At 39.3% G+C, this 21,786-nt stretch overlaps 1 protein-coding gene across 5 annotated transcripts in view; it reads left to right on the forward strand.

Annotated features, from left to right (window-relative positions):
• CD3H18orf25 (chromosome D3 C18orf25 homolog) overlaps nucleotides 1-14,954 on the forward strand; it is an 85,297-nt gene extending 70,343 nt beyond the window's left edge. For 2 of the 5 annotated variants that reach the window (XM_042963064.1, XM_042963069.1), the window contains 3 exons: nucleotides 3,791-3,917; nucleotides 5,001-5,054; nucleotides 12,355-14,954. In XM_042963064.1, coding sequence (XP_042818998.1) covers nucleotides 3,791-3,917; nucleotides 5,001-5,054; nucleotides 12,355-12,544 — 371 coding nt within the window. In that variant the 3' untranslated portion in view covers nucleotides 12,545-14,954. Of the gene's footprint in view, nucleotides 1-3,790; nucleotides 3,918-5,000; nucleotides 5,055-7,034; nucleotides 8,490-12,354 lie in introns of those variants that run through there. The other 3 variants (XM_042963065.1, XM_042963070.1, XM_042963066.1) reach the window with 2 other exon arrangements.
• The last annotated feature ends 6,832 nt before the right edge of the window (nucleotides 14,955-21,786 follow it).

Below are 21,786 nucleotides of genomic sequence, written 5' to 3' on the forward strand. Positions count from 1 at the left end.
CATTGGTGCACCAAAGGGCACTGTTACTCTATCTGGTTACCTAAATCAGAAACCTAGCCATCATTTTTTACTTCGAATTGCCCACCATTACTAACTGTGTATACACGCACACAGACTGTTCCCCATTTTGTTTTTTTTCTAGTTCAGCCATAGTCCTTTCTCATCCAGGATAGCAGTCTAACTGTTTTTCTTGCCTCTAATATTCCCTGCTTTGATATTAGTTCCATTTCTACACGCCAAAAAGCAGTTTTTAAAAATGGAAAATCAGATCATGTCAGTGCTTAAATTCTTCAGTGGTTTCCTACTTCTCAAGGTCAAGTTCCAGACTTCTTACTATGATCTGAACTCTGTTGACTTTGCCAGCCTTGTTTCCCATTACTGCTTTTACTATATTACCCCACAAATCACTGAACTTTTATACCCTAAAGGGCAACACAGTGTTCCGTATTGCTACTTCCTCTCATCTGTGCCTACTGTTTCCTGAGAGCTCTGTGTCTTTGATTATTCTTAAGTCTGGGAAATTTCCCTTTTCTATGTCTTTTTTATTTTTTTGAAAATGTTTGTTTAGGGGCGCCTGGGTGGTTCAGTCGGTTAAGTGTCCGACTTCGGCTCAGGTCACAATCTCACGGTCTGTGGGTTCGAGCCCCGCGTCGGGCTCTGTGCTGACAGCTCAGAGCCTGGAGCCTGTTTCGGATTCTGTGTCTCCCTCTCTCTCTCTGCTCCTCCCCCGTTCATGCTCTGTCTCTCTCTGTGTCAAAAATAAATAAACTTAAAAAAAAAAAAAGCATTGAAAATGTTTGTTTATTTTGAGAGAGGGAGGGATGGTGAGTGGGGGCAGGGCAGAGAGAGGGGGAAAGAGAATCCCAAGAAGGCTTCACACTGTTAGTGCAGAGCCTGATGCTGGACTCAAACCCATGAACCATGAGATCATGACCTGAGCTGAAATCAAGAGTCAGACCCTTAATTGACTGAGCCACGCAGGTACTCCCTCCCTTTTCCATATCTTTAAATTGCTCTCTGACTGAGCAATTTTCTTTTTTTTTCTTTTTATTTTTTAAACTTTTTAAAAAAGTTTATTTATTTTGAGAGTGAAAGTGAGCAGGGGAGAGGCAGAGAGAGAGGGATAGAGAGAATCCTAAGCAGGCTGTGCACTATCAGCATGGAGCCCGATGCGGGGTGCAAACTCACAAACTGTGAGATTATGACCTGAGCCAAAATCAAGAGATGGACACTTAACAGACTGAGCCATCCCCTTTTACTTTGAGAGAGAGAGAGAGAGAGAACGAGCTGCAGAGGGAGAGAATCTCAGGCTCCATGCTCGGTGCAGAGCCTAAAGCGGGGTTCAATCCCACGACCCTGGGATCATGACCTGAGCTGAAATCAAGAGTTGGACATTGAACCAACTGATCCCCCCAGACCCCCCAGCAATTTTCAAGCCATAGTATAATGTACTGCTTTTTCTAATCCCCAAGTATATCGTGAGCTCGTTGAGTTGAGCATAGGCACTGCACCTCCTGTCTTTGATCTCTATAGTATTCGTAGCACCTAGTGCATAGCATGTCATAAACACGTATTTATTGTAGGAACAAATAGAAGAAGCAAATTGTTATAGTTGCACAAAGCAAGGCTGCTGAAAAGATTGAATATGGACAAGTTGAAGGTTTGAAAAAAGAGACTATCAATTTGTATTCTTTCCTAGAAGTGTAGTAGGAATAGTGTATATGATGATAGTTCTAACTTCAACATTGAACTAGAAATTAGACAAAAGACTTGGCCACAAACAAGGTATTGGCATCAGAGCAAGAATCTGAGTTTACCAAATCAAGATTTAACCATACTTCATTTAAGCAACCAACCCAGATTTAACAAAACTGGGCTTTATCTGGTGAATGCCACCTTTCGTTTGCTTGTGACGTTCAAAGATATTTACCCACTGCCAGTGTGTAGAATCTATTTAGGCTATTCGTTAATACAGAAAGTTTAACAAGCCCTTGCAAACTGTAATATAATCTCAATTACCTGTTGTATCTGGAAGCCATTTTAAGCTTTTTAGTCTTTTTTCTCATCTGCGTCGTGTTCAATTGAAGAAAAAAGTAAAAGTAATATTAAAGAATTGTAAAAAAGACCCACAGTCCAAGTCAAGCTTGATTGCTTTTTACAACTTTTACCCAGCACCAAAATATTTTTAAAGTGTTGTACGTGACACTTTCTGTGTTATGCATATGTTTCCCCAAGTTTCTACATAGACTGTAGTCACTATCTTTGGACCTCATAACATTTTGCTTATTTAAAGTTTTTTTCCCTTGGACTAAATTAAATTCTCAGAGATGGGATTATAAGGTCAGAGGGTATAGAAATTGTAAGACTTTTGCTTTGTGACTGTGTATCATTTTCCAAGAGGGTTATACTAAAAGTTCGCAGGAGTATGGAAGTACAAGGTTTCTCAGTGACCTTGAAACATTGGTATGAATGATGTGAAGGTGATGGAGGGAGAAGGGAGAGTTGTGTGTGTAAAATCTTACTGATACGTGCTTCGTTTATATGAGGTGTCACCAAGGATTTTTTTTTAAATATGGAGGAACAGTATTGTATCAGATGATAATACATTTAAATAAAAATACCCTTTAAAGAGTAATTGAAAATTTGTGCCTGTTGCAACTTGGTTTATTTCATGTTGACTCCTAGATATTCTATTTCATAAAGGTCAGAACATTTAAGAGCTGGATACATAGGCTGAACTATTTTAACTTTTGTTAGAATTGTTTATATGCCTGTGTACTTTGATGTTATGCTCTTAGCCTTTGTTGAGAGAGAGTTCTGTGAAGCTCATGTTTTCTGTGAGTTGGGAGAATGTTATATTCTACCGTGTAATAGATGCTTTGTGAAGCCCCTTGTGGAAAAGTTCTTATATGTCCCACTGCCACAAATTGTCGTGCTTTTTCAGAATATGCGGTTTCTTTCTAATAAGAGCTGTCAGCAACGTACAGGTTATGTTTTAGTTGCTCAGAACAAAAATTGTGATCTGCCTCTAGCCTTTTCTTTTAGACATGGTTTTGGGTCAGATTTTGTCAATTCTACATTCCTTTTGAGAAAAACTGTTAAAGTTGTTTAAAAGAAGTTTGTTAAAACTTTCATAAAGCATTCCAGTGTAAATATGATATTAATGAGTACCTCTGTTATTTATTCTATTTATGCCTTTGAGCTTTTCTGCTTTAGAATTTTGTTCTGTTAAAATTTACCCGGGGTGGGGGGTGGTGGTGGTGGTGGTGGTGGTGGTGGTGGTGGTGGTGGTGGTGGTGCCGCCTGGCTGGCTCAGTCAGAAGAGTTGTGATTCCTCATATCAGGATCATGAGTTCAAGCCCCACAATGGTTGTGGAGCCTACTTAAAAACAAATAAATAAATAAATAAATAAGTAAATAAGTAAGTAAATAAATAAATAATAAAATTTACCGGTAAGCAGTAGAGAACCTTATTGCCCTCTAGGTGGTGACAAACCTGTTATACAGGTCATTTAAAAGGAGACTAGAGTTGAATCCAAAAAGCATTATGGAATAAAATATAATAGAGTATTATCATAATTTATATATATCTATTTACTAAAGTACTTAGTTTTTTTTCCTCCTAATGAATAGAGAATGAATGAGAGACTTGACAGTTTCACTCTGCCAAGCTCTCATATGGCAATTCTGTTTCTGTGATTAACCTGGATGGGAAATCTGTCAATGAGTGTTTCATGCTGCTTGTAAGAAGTCAGACTGTAGTGCTTATTTTACCCCCCTTCTCTCTCAGGTCATTTGGATCCAGGATTCCTAGCAAGTGACAAGACATCGGCTGGCAATGTACCACTCAATGAAGAAATTAATATTGCCTCTTCAGATAGTGAAGTGGAGATTGTGGGAGTTCAGGAACATGCAAGGTAGGACATTTAGTGGAGCATTCTGATATTTTAAATGTGAATTTGATTTTAACCATAAAGTGAGAAGAAAGTGGTAGTCCTCATGGCATGGCTGGCATGAATGGTGGGAGCTATCTCGTAGCTTCCTGTGGCTTAGAAAATGCTTTTTGATTAGACATGATAATGAGCTTGAGAATGTGTTGCATCTTCTATCAAGAACATCTCAACCATATATGCATGTGAAATAGAACTGATGTTTTCCTCATATTTTTAGCAAATGTCTAGATACCTTGACGGATTTTTCTCTTATGGCATAAGTGTCATCCTACCTTTCCCCCCTGTCATTCATATTTTCTTGCCTTTCACTTTATCTTGAAATGTGTTGGGAGCAAACAATTGGGAAATATACATCTGACATCATACCTGTATGCTTGTTTCCTAAAGCACCTCTTCTTGTCGTTCATTAAAACCTGCGAGTTACTTTGGTCTATTCCTAACATAGTATATTTCTAGTGATGTTCATGTGACTCCGGCAGTCCTATTTTTAGGATTAAAAGCCACAAGACATCAAATTTGTCTAGAGTTATGAAAATAACTTTTGAAGTTTGTCATTCTTAAAGATAGGGGTGAGCAAACTATAGCCCACTGGTCTGCTGCCTGTTTTTATATGGACCTTGTGCTAAGACTAGTTTACTTTTTAATTAAAAAAAAATTTTTTTTTTTTTTTTAGTATTTAATATTTTGAGAGAGAGACAGAGTGTGAGCAGGGGAGGGGCAGAGAGAGGGGGAGACAGAATCCGAAGCAGGCTCCAGGCTCTGAGCTGTCAGCACAGAGCTGGACACATGGCTCGAACTCCCAGACTGCAAGATCATGACCTGAGCTGGAGTCAGATGCTTAACCCACTGAGCCACCCAGGCGCCCCTAGTTTACATTGTGAAATGGTTGAGGGGGGATGGGATCAAAAGAAGAATGATGTTTTATGACTTGTGAAAGTTTTACGAAATTCACGTAAATACAGTATATTTATCCATAAATAAAATTTTATTGGGATGGAGCCATGCTTGTTCATTTACGTATTGTTTGTGGCTGCTGTTGCATTCCAGTGGCAGAGTTGAGAAGAAGTTTCAACAGACACCCGATAGCCCTCAAAGCCTAAGGTAATTAACTGTCTAGCCCTATGTAGAAAAACATTTGCTGATTCTTGCTTTAGATAGTGTTCCTAAGAATTGGTTATAGTCCTCTCAGAGGTATTCCTGAGGAACATTTAACACACACACACACACACACACACACACACACACACACACTTATATAGAAAACAAAAATTTAGACTCCAGAAAATCTGTGTTCTATATAGCAAACAACTTTTCTTCTATGCTGCAAGAGTTAAATTGTGATTTTTTTCCTGATTTCCCCAAGTAGATACATATATCTACACAATATCTACATTACCTGGCTCTTAGATCTGATTTTACTCTTTGGTTAGAAAGGAAAACATTCACCAGCATTTCTTCTGTTGTTTATATAAAAAGTGAACTTAGGAGGAGAGAGCGCAGGCAAAATACACATGCGTATAAATCGAAGGTACCTTTGTCTTAGAACTGATTCTACTTTCTGAGAGCATTTTTCAGGTCATACCTGTTGGGACTTTAAGGTTGTAAAATTATGTCATAGTTTAACATGTCTTCTCCCCAAAAGCGGCCAGTTCACTTTATCAGACCTAACCACTTCCATCTTCTGTCCTGTGTTTATGCCAGAAGTATTCCTGCATAGGTGCTTCCTTTTTTCTTTCCTGTGTTTAATGATTATTTCCCCTTTTCTGGTGGGAAAGAATTTTCGTTCTTCTGTCTTTCCTTAATCTCATTCTTTTTTTCTTTTTTTTTTTTTTTCCTGCCTTAATCAAATACTTTTTCCTGTTCTCTCTTTTTTTTAATCTGTTCCCTTCATGTTGACTTAACCTCTTTAGATGAAAGACTATAGACCTTCTGGTTTTTTTCCTTTACTTTAGCATGTGTTTGCCATTATTTATTTCACCATTGTTCCTTGCAATAAAGAAGACATGAGTATCCTTTTATTCCCTACTGTAAACCTTACCTTGCCTATTAACAGATTGATACAGGTAAATTATCTTCAGTTTGCACATTCTCCATTCACCAATTTTGTCTTGAGTTACATTTCAAATTTTAATTCACTGTTAGTCATGTGTTCCTACTGAAGTAGCAAAGAGTAGGTAATAACCTGTGTTGCTTATTACTTAATCTCTTTCTCTCTCGAAACATGTTACTTGGTTCAGTTCTGTATTAACTTATATCAAGTCTCGCTTCTTTACTGTTTACTTGTGCCTACAAATGTTACAGAGTGAGCCACCCTTCTTCTTGGCTTCTTTGTTCAACTTTTCTTCCATCATGAACTCCTTAGCTTCTTTTTTTCTACCAATATTTTTGGTATCCGGAGTTAAAATTATCATTATATTTCTCTTAAAACTCAGAAATTTAAATTTTAAGTTCCTACCCACTCCCAACACACACACACACACACACACACACACACACACACACACACGCACACTTTGTCTAGTACACCCTTCTCCATACTTATTAGGTCTTTTATCCAGATTGTCATTTTACTCTATAGATATGTTTGTTCCACTCTTGAACTAAGTCAAGTGGCTGACTACATTTTAAATAACATACAGTACATAACATTACTTTCAAGGACTTTTTCCTTACAGGCTCTGAAGCATAAAGATGTATTCTGATACTTTGGTTTGAATCCTGTGGAAATACGGTCTTAGAGGTGACAAATGTATTATGAAATCTCAGTGGTGGTTAATGCTGCCCATACAATAGAATGTTGGCGTTGAGAAGTTTCGTTAGAGTACTTTGGGCTGACGCTTGTGTCATTCTGAGAGGGTCTTTTATTTTGGTCTTTGGGTCGAGGACTGAATAGAGTCTTACTGGCTCTTTTGTGTCTTTCTGAACATTTTCTAGCACTTTCTTTAGAGGAAGCATGATAATCTTTCAAATAATTGAGATTAAAAGCTGAGGAGCAGGTGGGGGGAGAAGTTTTCTTGTTGGTTGCTTCAGAGTTACTCTTTTGGCTGCCTGTATCTCATCTGGAATTTATTTCTTTTACAGGTCTAGGGTTGCAGTTATGAAGTATTGATGGGCTTCTGGCAGGGTTATCGCTTGGAAAAAGGTTTTAGGTTTTGATCCACATCTTTTTGTTCTAATTTGATTTGCATGCATAGATGTTTTGTTTGGATTTAGTTGTCCTGTTCTTATTTTTTCTTTTTGATATTCTACCTTGTTGTGGGCTGAGAGTTTTTAAAAACTCAGAATTGGTTCTTGAGCTTTTCTCTTTGGGAATGCTCTGATTTGCATTGCATTGCCGTTTTTCCTTATTGGAAGAATTTTGTTTGACATTGCACTCAGTAATTTTAGTTACAGTGTGTCTTTTTTTTTAAGTTTTTCTTTTCTTGCATGTTAATATCTTTACCTGCTCTTTTAATTTAGATTTGATATGTTCCTTTAGCTTCTGTGTTTCTTCTAATCATAGACTAGAAAGCATGCCTTCTGAACTAATGGTTTGAATGCATCTTTTATGGCTGCCTTGTATTGTTGTAATTAACTCTCTGTGTTACCTAAATGTTATCATTTCTAGGAGTTAATTTTTGGACAGTCCAGTTTCACAAGATGTTCTTTGCCAATGAGATAGAGACCTTTCCAGCACCTCTAGCTCCTCTGTGCCCACTTAATTTTGCCAGAACTTTTAATTTATGGCCCTCATGCCGATACTTTTCTTTTTCCTTTTTCCTTTTCTTCTGCCAGCTTCATTGGTAATTGCCCTAGGAAGATAAATGGATATAGCACAGATCTTTCTGTTACGGAACTGTTAGAACAGTTTCTTTGATACCTGTCCTCTGAGGCTTTTGGGAATAATCAGATCCTAACCTCACTCACTGTAGTCTTTGGTCCTGTGTTCATTTGTCTTAATGTTGGTTCATCCCACAACAGAAGAGTTGATGCTAGAAGCATTTTGCATTTAAGACGATTGCTTCCTAGAACTAATTGTAAACATTAACCCTAAAAAAGCAGGGGAGGCAGACAGGCATTTCTCTGAAGCCACGAAGATTCACTTCATCTTTAGCTAGGAAAAATAAGTAGGAATGTTATCTAAGAGGTCACGTTCAGGCTCTGTAAATGAGAGCAAAAATGATTAATATTTAATGTTGTTTTCTTAGGATAGTAAATGAACTGTATTAAAGCTGACCATGAGAGCCTGCCCTCTTTCTCTGTTTTTTATTTTCCACTGTGAAGTCTCTCCTTTATTGGTTTCAGTATATGAAGAGCAGGAAATTATTCTATCAAAACTTACTGTTTATAAAGTAGGTTTTTTGGGGGGAAGTGAGTCCTAAGCATTTTCTTGAATATAGGACTCAAAATATGACTCTAGATTATGTTTTGTACCTATTGTCAATCATATGCAGATTAAATGCTTTGTGAAAACAAAGCCTGTATCTACACTAGAATTAGTTTGGATGAATTAAAAAAACAGCTGAGTATGGGACTCCTGGGTGGCTCAGTAGGTTAAGCATTCAACTTTTTATTTCTGCCTGGGTCATGATCTCACAGTTCATGGGGTTGAGCTCTGCATTGGGCTCTGCACTGATAGCATGGATCTTGCTTGGGTTTCTCTTTCCCTCCCCTTCTCTCTGCCCCTCTCCCGCTTATTCGCTCACTGTCTCTCAAAATAAACAAACAAACTTAAAAACAGCTGAGTATGTTCCCCCTCCGTGTCTTTCATCATACAGGGAAAGGGTATGTGTTAATACCTGAAACTGTATAGTTTATGTGCATAGACTTAACAAAATTTTGAGTCTCTCACTTCTGTTTTTATAGGGCATCTCTGTAGGGCTTATAACAATTGTTCTGGTCCCTTTTCCTCCTGAAACCTTTCCCTATCTGGTATAAGTTGATCTGTAATGTACACCGTCTTATAAAATAGTTGAAATGTTTCTCCAGCACTCTTTGTTTACCAGCATGAGTCCTTTTGCTGTGTATTTAAAAAGGGAATGTGTTAAAAGCCTTGTTCTGGCCTCATCCATCTCTTAGCTACCATTTTATTTAAGATGATTGAGGTCATTAAATCATAAAAAATTTTTTGAGTGTTTTATTGACTTTAACACACTTAGAAAAGTCATAAATGTACGCTTTAGTTTTTACAAACTGCCCATACTCCGGTAACTAGCACTCTGATCAAGAAACGGAAGTCTCGGGGTATGTAGGTGTTTCAGTCAGTTAAGCAACTAACTCTTGATTTCTGCTCAGGTCATGATCTCATGGTTTGTGAGTTCAAGTCCCACATGAGGCTCTGTGCTCACAGGGCAGAGCCTGCTTGGGATCATCTGTCTCTCTCTCTCTCTCTGCCCCTCCTACCCCACTCCCCCACTTGTGCTTGCTGTCTGGCTTGCTTGCTCTCTCTCAAAACAACACAACACAACAAAAACAAAAAACAGAAGTCCCTCTTGCACCATCTTCTTGTCAGAGCCTTCCCACCACTGCACCCCGTGACTTCTAAAAGGAGAGTTTTGCCTGTATTCTTAAAAATTTTAAACTCAATGATAACCTTAGAAGTATTAGAATACTCTTTCGTATTCCTGATAGATGTCCCAGCACTTGCTTGAGAGCGTAAAAAGAAGTTGATTCCATTTGATAGTAGTTATAATTGTTGTATAGTCATGATCACCTAAAGCTTCCCTCTGTAAACTGATTGATGGTTGTTAGTCTGCTCTTGAGATCTCTGTACAAGATGGAGTAGCCACCTTCTTCCATGGCGATTCTCCCTTCTTTGGGAATTGACCTTCTAGTTACAGTTAAATAGGAGCCAGGAGAACTTTTGACTAAAGATGGAATCATCACATTCTCCAGAGAATCTAAAATTTTGAAATAAGAGAAACAGACTGAGAGGTTGGGGCTTGAGTCCAGTGAATGAGGCCTAGTTATCCCATCATCCTTAGGTTCTTTGAGGTCCTCAAGTGTCTTTCCAACAAATTCTGTTTTTTGCTTAAAGTAGTCCAAGTTAGTTTCCAGTAACTGGAATCATTTGTAATATAACTACAGAAGTGATCTAATTTAGATAGTTGAAGTGCCTCATCTCCTTATTCTCCCTCTATCCATCATTCCTCAGTAGTAAATAGTGGCTCTACACCTCTCACTCTTGTATAGTATCAGTACCTTCTAGAATCTGCTTTGCTGTAATGACTCCCAGGGGCTAAGCAGTGCTCCTTACAACCAGACACAGTACAGTACTTCAGCTGTAGTCTGAGGAAGGCATAGTTACTTAGTGGAAAATAAACTCCCTGCCGGAGACCTCGTTTTGTTTGGGTTCTGTGCTTACCTTGCTTCAGACCCTGGACAGTTGCCTTTTGGCCTTGGTTTTCTCTTCTGTAAAATGAGCAGATTGGCTCAGATCCCTTTTAAAGTCAATCCCTTGTATGATTACTTAGGGAGCAGTATAGAGTAACAGTTGGGACTAAATACCTCTTTTATTTCAGAAGTATTTCTAGGAATTCTGCCAAAGATGACATCGATTCTCTCTGTAGTCATTCATTCTCTGAATTCTACTAAATTTCTAGCTACGATTACTTTAATTAGTACTTGTACAGATGAGCTTTTGAATTATTGAAGAACTTTATATTTTTAAGTCATTAATCTGGGCCTGTCTTTGCACTCTGCTGACTCTCACTGTGTTTTGCCTTACCTAACTTAACATACACATTTGTGAAGTGACAGCGTGATGTTGTGAAAAGCATTGGACTCCACATCAGACCTGGCTTGAAGCTCCTTGGCCCACCACTGTCATGCAGTATGACCCTGGGCAAATCATGTAACCGCTTTAACCCTCCGTTTTGCTTTCGATTGAGTATGGATAATAACTTCCACATCTACCTCATAGGTCTGTTGGGATTGTCCAATGAGGTGAGACTGCTTAAGAAACAGTATTCTAGTGCCATCAGTCATCAAAACTGTTTCTGTAAACATTGAATGGACTCCTTTGGCTGACATTCTTCCGTGATTACACGATCACTTCCATCTGAGTGTACTTAATGCGTTGGACAGATCTGGATTAGCCTTTGGACTTTATGTCTCCTATTTTAATGCTTTTCACTGGCTAATCTTTGAAAACATAGTAGCCTCTGGGCTAGTAGCTACTTAACCCATTCTCAACAGATGATGGGCCTCTGGTATGGTAACAAATCTACCTTCTGCCCCCTGCTCTGCTCTGGCCCTGAGGGATCTGTGTTTCGGCACCTCACTCGGTAAGGGAGTAGTTTTCAAGCTACCTTTGTAAGAACAGGACCTCTTTCCAGGAGCTTAGGGGTCCTTGGGCAGTTCTGCAGCTAAAATTTGTCCATTGTTACCCTAATGTTCTTTTGAACCTGGCAGTGCAGGTAGCAGTGTATCAAAGCTGGAATTCTCAAGTGACCCAGCATCGCTTATTGTACACAGGTTGTTAAACAGCTTTTCAAGATCCACTATAGTAGTTAATGTGACTAGAATCCTGCCAACTGTCACTTCTTACATATATTACATAGGGATGTGATGGATGTGAGAACAAAAGTAGCAACGATAGCTTGAGTGCCTGCCTTCCTCTCATCTGAATCCAGTTACTCAGTGATTCATCCTGGAGGCTCAGTTTTATCATTTGACTGGAATGTGGAATTCATTATGTCAGTGTTTCGAAACCTTTTTCTTCCAGTGAGCTTTTGGTGAGATTTATCACCAAGGCAGTTCTGTCCCTTTGATAAAGCACTTTTAAAGAACCTTAACTGAGTACTTCAACCTTGGTACTTTCACTGAACTAAAGCACGTAAGCACTTCAGATGAATGAGCCAAGTGTTCTGTTGTGACCTTCAGGATAAGGAAAATTGATCCTTTATGCATGACCTAGTACTTACAGACTTCTAGAAATCCAGTCTGTAAAAGAGTATTACTAATACTGTCTTTGAAGGTATTCTTCCCAGTATGGCATAGGACTTATTTTAAAACAGCTTGTACTTACATTTCTTACCATGTCGTTTGGTTAGATTAAGATTGTTTGGGTATCCCAGTTTTGCTCTGGATTCGTATTCTGCCCTGTCCTGAAGACCCCAGAGGTTTAAATGTGTTCAGAGAAACATCATGTTACCTATGCATTGTCAGTAACAGATCTAGACATAACTCAGGAGTTTCTGACACTTTTAGACTAAACTTGACAAAAGGCAAGGAGGGAGACAAATAGGGAGGAAAAAGGGAAGGATATTGGTTGGAAGTTTCACAGACTCACATTTCACAGACTCATATAGGCTTATCTTTGTGAAGGTATCATTCCGTGCTAGTGAAGCCATATTGCCTTATATTTTTCCTACAGTGGGATTAACCGTACTTATACTTTTATTCTTCATCTCAATTGCAGGTGTGTTCATCCTCGAGGAGGTGTGATTCAGAGTGTTTCTTCGTGGAAGCATGGCTCGGGCACGCAGTATGTCAGCACCCGGCAAACACAGTCATGGACTGCTGTGACTCCCCAGCAGACTTGGGCTTCACCTGCGGAAGTTGTTGATCTTACCTTGGATGAGGATAGCAGACGTAAATACCTACTGTAATACAATGTCACTGTGTCTCCTCTGCACTGTTCCCTTCCTTTTCCTCCTCCTCTTTGTGACATGGAAGTTCATTGTCATAGCTTCAGCCTCAGAAGCTGTTTGTGGCATTTGTATAATCCAAACTCATGGAAAATTGCCCCCACTTCCTTTTTTTTTTTTTTTTTTTAATTAAAAGAAGTCACTTAGGAAAATAACTTAGCACAGAGAAAAGAATTTCTTCTTTCCCTCAGTAGGAATAGGAGAATGATGAATTTTATTAGACAACTTAGACAACTTCATTTTACTTGGTGACTTTCAATCTTAGGAAACTCTGCCTTCCTTTTAGAATAATATTTTAACTACCAGGTGAAATGGATTTCAGTTTTTGAATCTTGTATTTATTTTTCTGTGTAATAAAATTAATATCTAGCCTTGACCACTGTCAGCCCACCCATTGGCACTCCTACCTTAGGGCATTTGCACACATTTAGTCAGGTCCTTATTGGCACCTAGTAGGGCATGTGCATTTGAAAACCTGTCCTTAAAAATAGAAGACAGAAGTATTACTTTTCTTTTAGCTTGAGTCTTCTGCCTTCTTTCCTGACTTTGCTCCTGGCTGATTTCCCACAGCACAAATAATTGATATGCCCCTTTGTGTTTATAAATACTGCTAAGGTGACTTAGTTGGTCTCCTTGTTGCAATAATTCATAATTTTTTGGAAAATGTCTCCTTTTGGGGCAGAGGCATTTCAGTTAGATACCCATGAGGTTTTCTGGGCATGTAAGGAGAGCATTGAGAGATCAGTAAGAAAATCTTTGTCCCTCAGCTTTTTTTTCCTGGTTTGTTTACATAACAGGAGAACACAGAAACCTATTACTTCAGTAGAATATGAAAAGTTGTCTTCGTCTCTAAGACTGTGGGCACTTACAAGTCTGAGAAGGCAGTGCCTTCTTTCATAGCTGGTCTCTCTGTAAAGGATGTACAACAACTGTTTTAAGTAACGCTTGAGCTGTATAAATAGACCTGATGCTATATTTGGGTATTTTTCTCCTCTACCATCTAAAAGTGGAAAAATCAAAATGAACCATAAGAAACCAGATGCAAAGCACATAAATGACACTGTAGGTTTTACAGTATCTAAATAAGCAAAGGGTGGTTAGGAGCTTCAGGGAATTCAGGAAATGCCAGTGTTGGAGTTTTGTGGCATTAGTTACTACCTTTTTTCCTATAACATGTTGTAGTTACTAGTGAATTCTTTTACAAGCAATACCTAGTTAGAACACTATGTACTGTGCACGGGGAGGAGTGAAGTACTATTGGCTTAGAAGACCTCATCTTTTTGTTTTTCCATGGTTTTTGTTTGCTTTTTGTTGTTGTTGTTTCCATATTTACCATATAACATTGCTGTAGCCCTTGCCTCCCTCCTCAAATGCCTTGGTGGCTCTTCCTTATCTTAAGAGCACGAGAAGTACCATTTTCAGTTGTCATTTAGTGGACATACTAAATGTACCAAGCGCCTGTTCTGCACATGGGACTGTGCAGGGTAGGTGTGGTGTGGCCACCGAGACAAATGGGACACCCTTGCGTGTGCATGCGTCAGAGTCTGCCTGGCTCCACCTGCCTGGCCTTTTCTCCAGTTTTTCTATAAAGACTCATTTATCCCTTTACCCTTCTTCCTGCTGCTTTAGTTATTCCATATACCTCTTCCATGGGAATGGGTATGAGCATGTGTTCTTTGGTCTTCTCTCGTAGCATCTCATTTGATCTGGCCTCTGTTCTTCATCAACTAATATTTTTCTGCCAATCTAGTTTTAATCAGGCTTTTAAAAGATCATGAACCTCAAGTTTTAGCACCTCATATATCAGATCTCTCACATGGCCACAGTTCTAGACAAAAACCAAAGATCCAGAGGCCAGAGCTAAATAGGACCTTCTGCAGATTCACTACTGGTGTATCCTTGGACCTTCACATTTTACTTTAGGATTAATTTATTGAATTTTACTGTTACACATTGTTTTTGACTTGAATTAAAATGCTAGACAAAGCAGAAATGTACAATTTCTGGTCTGTGTTTTCCAGGAAAATCATTGGGACAAGAATAGAGTGGATTATATGACTTGAAGTTTTTGCAGCTTATTTTTTCCCCAGTATCAGGGCAGAGCCCCATTTTAAAGAATGTTTTCGCATTACCTATTCTTACGTTCATAGTGTGTTTTGTTTGATTCCACACAGCAGGTGATTTCCCATGACACACTTCCTTTAGCCCCCAATAGTCATCTTCTAAAGAGAATTCTTCTGGTGTGCTATATGCACAGTGGATTGGGAGCAGGGCGCTGTGGCCTTGTGTTTTTACACCAGGTTGCACTTTTCCCACACCTGCCCCTGTTTCAGCATCCTGACTACCCGACTGGTTGCCAGAACAGCGATTTAGAAGTTAACATGCAAAAAGGGGAGAGGGAGGGATGGTAGAAACACTCAGCTTTTTTCCCCCTACAGGGTTGGGATTTTTCCACCTACTAACTGTAGAGAGACTGTTTGAGCTCTTCTTTCATTGCCAGATCCAGAAGAGTGAGGATGTGGCTTCTGGCAAGGTGTTTTACTGATAGAATTCTGTGGGAAACAAGTCCAATGACATTTGAAATTTCTTTTAAAGGAATTGTTTTTTAACTAAAGTGTTGGCATTTGGTAGCATCAGTACTTCTTTATGCTCCACAGAACATTATTCAAAGTAGTGTCTCTGCTCAAGTGGTGCACTTGGGTCACGGGTTGGATTGTGGCACCAATTTAGTTAAGCTCCTCCCTCCCCTCCCCTCCAGTGTGAAACCACAGAGCAGTAACTAGCTCTCAGGTCATCCTGGCTGCCCTAGAGCGTATACATCTACTCACCAGTAGTTGTCTTTCCATTCTGATGGAAGGGGCCAGACTGAGTGGACTCCAGGATTTATTACAGTTGAGCATTGCATAAATTCTGCTTTTATTATCATCAGTTGTGAATATGAACCATCTGATTTTCTAACTTAGTCCATTGTTCACTGTTCCTTTTAGCAGAATAGCACCACCATAGGTAACTTCAAAATGAATTTGTTGCCTGCTTTTTATACTGTGTCACAAAGTTTTTGAAAGAGCTGGGGACACAATGTTGTCTTTTAGTTTGAACTTTTTTTTAAAATGCAACGAGCCCCCTAATCTCTGTTTTCCAGTATGTGTATGATGTGACTTCCATGTATATATAAAAATGATTGCGCCCTAACCAAACTTCCTCAGATTGTGCACTGTTTGTTTAAAATAATCACGTATTTTAGTCCATTGCTGTTGTATTTTTCATTTTATTTAAAACACTACATACTTCTTATTCTTTTAACAAATTTTAAAGGGTAGTGATCTTAAAAGAGAAATCACTGGATAACTAGGAAATATTTTTGTTGTTGTTTTGTTTTGTTTTGTTTTTTAAAGAGTACAAAGGTCATATGAAGCCTTTTGCTCCTCTTACCATGAAAATGAAATGTTAGCCATTGTATGGCTAGGAACCAATGCACTTGGTGGTTAACAGATCTGCTGTTGCTGGAGTGTGAGTGTGGACTTGATGCAGTGACGACAAATCATTGCTTAGAATTAATGTTTTAAAATGTGCAACTCTAGTTTTTAAAACAAAATTTGGTTCTTCTTTACATTCATTATTTAGTTTTTGTTTCCATTTAGTATTTAATGGTCTTTGGAGAAAAAATAATAATAAAACAGAGTGTTATATATATATTTTTTGGTGCAAGATAAGATTTTCTGTTTTTTGAAATAAGTCTGTAGCATAAAGGTTAAACTATTTTAAGACAAAATAAAATAGAGTGTATTTAAACAATCATAATTTCTGAGGATTTTTTTTCTATCTGCTTCAGTTAATTAGATGGTGCCTGGAGCAGCTCCTAAGTTAGCTTTTGGATGTGAAAGCGGATTATATTTTGTTAACAGATCTTATCGATGTGCCAACTTTTTCCCAGCAGTAGCTGTGCCCGACTCCCAAAATATCTTGCAAGTGACCGTTGGTGTTAGGTCTTGATAAAAGTAGCTTTGCTCTGGCTGTCCTGTAGCCCCTGCGTCCCTTCCCAGCTAGGACCAGTGGGATTCTAAAGAGAGCAGAAAGCCTCCTAGTGCTAGGCACCTTTGCTCCTGGGAACTGAAGGTCAGCTGACAGTTAACTTCTCAGAGACCAGTGCACCAGGACAGGGCGCCGTGACTGTATGTACTTTGCACGTGGTCAAACATTGAATCAAATGTATGGTGTTTCAAAAACAGCCTAAAGAACTTTTCTTTTAATTTGATTCTACTTTCTGGTTTTATTATTTGGTTCTACAAATGAGAGGAACTTCCATATTAGCATCTCATGACTTTTGTAACTTATCTTCATGTAAAGGGGAATGGGGAGGTGGGGAGAATGAGGCCTATATTTCCTAAAATACCACTTCTCGATCTCTTATTGTTCCTCAAGAATTTTTTTAGTTCTACTTGCACTGGAAAGGGGCCTGGTAACAATTAGAAAATACACTGTGAACAGTTGGGGAAATGTTTTCAGGTTTTTGGAATGGTTCTGTTGTACTACCTTGTATCTGAGACTTAGATGTAGTAGTGCCTGTGAGAAACTCTTCTTTTCTTGGACTCTAGAAGAAAATTGTTTATCTAGGCCCTTGCTTTTAACCTTTTTGCCCTTCGATGCTGCATTTGTAGAACGAGTAGGTAAAATAATTTGTGGCTAAGTACTTACTCTCATTCTGCCTTCCTCCTTTTGTTCTTGGCTAGCTTTTGGCCTTGCCTTGCCTTGCCTTATTGGTATGTTTTTCATGGTAGATGGCAGCTATTTATAACTTCACTCTGGAGAAAAATTCTAGATAAGTCTTTGACCAAATATATGCATATCTCTCTTCAGCTCCAATTTTGTAGCCAAAGTAAAGTGAATTTCTTCTAGGACTTGTCTTAACTATATTACTGATCTATGAAGGAGCGATCTTCCTGGGTCATTGGTAGGTATGATTTTCTTTACTTCCTTGACTCCATGTTTGAGAGCACCGAGTCACAGAATCTGAGAAGTTCCTGGGCTACCGTGGAGCTTTGGCTGGGAGAATCCACTTGGAGCAGAAGGCGGCAATCGAAAATACTGGAAGGAACAGTGAGCTCAGACAAAGATGCAAGTGATGATTGTACGCATTATAGTGATGCGGAAAGAGCACCCATTTGCTGTTCAGTTCAGCACTGCTGTTGTGAAGAGCATTCACTGTTTCTTCGTTTCCGCCTAGCCTTGAGATCCCATTTGGTGTGGGGTGGGTGAGTGAAGGGTCAGAACGAGTGCCGGCCATGGAGTCAAACCTCAGAAGGGGGATATGGCAGCAACAATCCATGTGATCTCATAGATCATGGCCCCTTGCTTGTAAATTGTATCGGTCCAGCTTCTTATTCTTTGGTGAAAGAAGCTATATGATAACCAGCTTTTTCTTTTGTGCTTTTGATAATTGACACCTGAGATTTCTGTTTCCTTTCCATGATGGCTCCCTCCTGAGAGCAGGAAGGTGTGGAGTATTGTTCACTGTTGAACCCTCACTCCTGTGATGGAGTCTGACGCAAGCAGGCAAGTCCGACGGTAGGATGGATCTTGGCATCTGCAGCACAAGGGCCATTCGACCAGAGGGTGTGGTGGCTAGTGTATGAAAAGCCTGAACCAGAGACTAGGAGACTCCAGAAAGGCCATCTGACCAAGAGGAGTTAATTTCCGGACCTATAAAATGAAGAATTTTTTAGATCTCTTTTCTGAGACTGAAAGGTAGGACTGTATTATTTTAGGTAATAATTTGATGTTCTGCGGAGCTGTTGGGCTTCTCATGCAAGAATTCAGGGCAGCAGCTCATTCTAGGAAGCTGTTTGAAGGACTATGGTTCCATCATCTTCCCGAGGCTTTTGGAAGGCACTGGCTAACACCATAGAACCTTGACTGTCTACAAACTCTTAATTTTCAAAGTTTTAAAAGAATGTTTAGTTCAGAATTTCCACATGGGAGTAAGAAGTGGTACAGATTGTTATCCTAATTTTGCAGATTGGAAGACCGAGAACAGAAGAATAACAACTTACCCAGGTTTGCATGGCTAGACTTTTTGCAAGAGCAGATTTTTCCTGTGGGCCAAATTAGGGCTTTTAGCTCTAAGAAAAACAAAACGTCTTTTCTCCACCTAGTTTTCCTTTATTCTTTTTGCTGTTGATTCTACTTTGCTCTGGCCTGAGAAGAATTGGAAGTTTTCCTGAGAAGGTAATGTTTGATTGATTCTCTTTCCATGGATAGATTCCCTGTCTCATAGTTGGTGGAACAGGAAAATACAGATGGCCAGTAAACAGGAAAGATGCTTGGGCGCACCACTAATTATGGAAACACAAACTTTACAAGATGCTATTTCATGTAGGCAAATCAGGAGTACATTTAAATCCAGGAGGCAGAACAGTGACAACCTGTCTTTTTGCGCAAGCATAATTTGCTATGGCTACTTTGGAAAACAGTGGAGTTGTCTAGTAAAGCTGAATATGTGTATACCTCATGTATGGACTGAATGTTTGTGTTCCCCCTACCCCCCAATTCATATGTTGAAACCCTGCTCCCCAGTCTGATGTTTGGAGGTGGAGCCCTTGGGCAGTAATTAAGTTTAGATAACAGGGAAGTGCCCATGATAGGATTAGTGCTCTTATAAGAAGACAGGAGACCTGAGCTTTGCATGCTAGAGGACACAGTAAGAAGGCAGCTAGTTGTCTGTATGCAGGAAGAAGGCTCTTAGCTGAATCTGACCATGTTTAGTACCCTGGTCTTGGATGTCCAGCCTCCAGAACTGTGAGAAAAAATGTTTGTTATTTAAGCCACCCACTCTATAGTATTTTGCTATAGCATCCTGAGCTAAGACATGTCAGGACCCACAAAATTCACTCCTTGGGCTGATTCTCTTGAACAGGTTTTAAACCATGTTGAAAACCTATACAGGGAAGTCATGAAATCAATTTAGTGTCTGTAAGCCATCTTTTGTTTATTTAAGGGAATATAACAACACAGCAGTTAACAGATAGTATTGTTATATGAAGCTTTTGTTACATGCTGATCACACCTACACACAAGTATATGTCTGCATAGGGTCAAGATATAAGATGTATTTCTTTTACTGTGGGTTGCAGTCAAAAAGATAAGGAAAGCCATGGTTCTAGAGAAGCTATTTCATGTGTTCAAAAATGTTTAGTGTCGTTTTTCCCAGTTTTTGGCTATTTCAACATGGATGTTCATCTATGGGATGGACAAACAGTGTATTTATACAATGTTTAGCCACTGTGGAAATTAATGAACTAGATCTCTATTCATGTAGCAGTTTTATCAACATAGTTAAATCAGTGTGGAGTGGAGAAAAAGCAAATTTCAGAATATGTGTTACATGATGCTGCTTATATGAAGCTTAAAAAATACCATATTTTGGTAAAAGGTACATACACGTGCAGTGAGAGTATAAAGAAATTCATGAGAATAATAAATACCAAATTCAGAGTAATGGTTACTGCCGGAAGGGAAGGAGGGGACACAGGGACTTCAACTTTATGGGCAAAATTTCTTAAGTTGGGTAAGGGGGGGACACAGGTATATGTTCTTTACACTTTTATGTATATCTTAAATATTTCATAATAAAATTAAATTTTCTTTGTCTCAAGTAGAAAGAACAAAAGCTTTTTATGACTTCCCAGATGATACTAGTGGGCATGGGTAAGATCTGAAGCTGAATTCCTTTTAGATGTCCTCAACACTTTTTTTTTTTCCTCTCAACACTTTTTGTATATGTCACCAAAAGCACAAGCAACAACAAAAAGTAAAACTGGTAAATTTTATGCTTCAAAGGACACCATCAAGAAAGCAAAACAACAATTCACAGAATGGGAGAAAATATTTGCAAACCTTTATCTGGTAAGGGACTTGTATCTAGAATAAATAAAGAGCTCTTACAAGTCAATAATATAAAGAGAAACAAATTAATAAATGGACAAAGGATCTGAATAGATATGTCTCTAAGAGAGACATATAGTTTGTTCATTAACACATGAAAACATGTTAAATATCATTAATCATCAGGGAAATGCACCTCAAAACCACAGTGAGAGGGACATCTGGATGGCTTGGTTGAGCATCTGGCTTTGGCTCAGGTCATGATTTCACAGTTCAGGAGATCAAGCCCTGTGTCGGGCTTCATGCTGGCAGCACAGAGCCTACTTGGTATTCTCTCTCTGCCCTCCCCCCCCCTCCCAAAATAAACATTAAAAAAATAATAATAACATGGTGAGGATGCAGAGAAATCAGAAAGAACTCTCCTACATTGCTGGTAGGAATGTAAAGTGGTGCATCCACTTTGGAAAATGTGTTGACTGTTAAAAGTTGTCACATGACTCAGCCACTCCTATGCTAAGTATACACCTGAAAGAAATGAACACCTAGGACCACACGAAAACTGGTACCCAAGTATTAACAGCACCATTGTTCATAGTAGCCGAAAGGGCAACAATCCAAATGGCCACCAGCAGATGAATGGATAAGCAAAGTGTCATCTCGCTGTACAGTTGAGTATTATTCAGCCATAAATAGGAATGAAGCACTGATGCAATGTCCTATGTGGATGAACCTTGAAGACCTGTCAAATGAAAGAAGTTACAAAAGCCAGTTACAAAAGCTCACATATTCTTTAATTTACAGGAAATATCCAGAATGGGCAAATTTAGGTAAGTTGCAACCCAGTTAGGAAACTGGGACTTAGGAGACCAACGTGACAGGAATCAAAGGCAAGCATGCCCAGCTTTCTCACTGAGTGCAGACTTTCCTGTCCCTGAGAACAACTTTAGGAAGAGAGACCTGCCCTCTGGAGAGAGTTGGGAATTGGTGAGATTTCTGTGTAGGTCAAATCTGCCACCAGGGGGTGAAGGTTATCGTGAAAGAAACCAGTTGTTCCCCCACTGAAATGAAGTGCTTGCTCCTGGGGCAAGGTCAGGACGGTAGCCTGTGTGGACCATAAAATTGACGGCCACCTTAAGACACCCTTTCTGACAGCCGATACTCTGCCCGAGTGGCCGCAGCTGTGTCCTTTGGGCAGTGAGCCGCAGGGCCGGCGGTGGGGGTAGGGGCAGTTTCTCAACTGCCCATAACATGTCCCTGCCCCCAGAGATCCTGCTGCAGCAGCCCCCACCCCTCCTGGTTGTGACCTGCTCCAAGTCTCTGTG

This window comes from Panthera tigris, chromosome D3 (assembly GCF_018350195.1).
Source record: "Panthera tigris isolate Pti1 chromosome D3, P.tigris_Pti1_mat1.1, whole genome shotgun sequence".
NCBI lineage: Eukaryota > Metazoa > Chordata > Mammalia > Carnivora > Felidae > Panthera > Panthera tigris.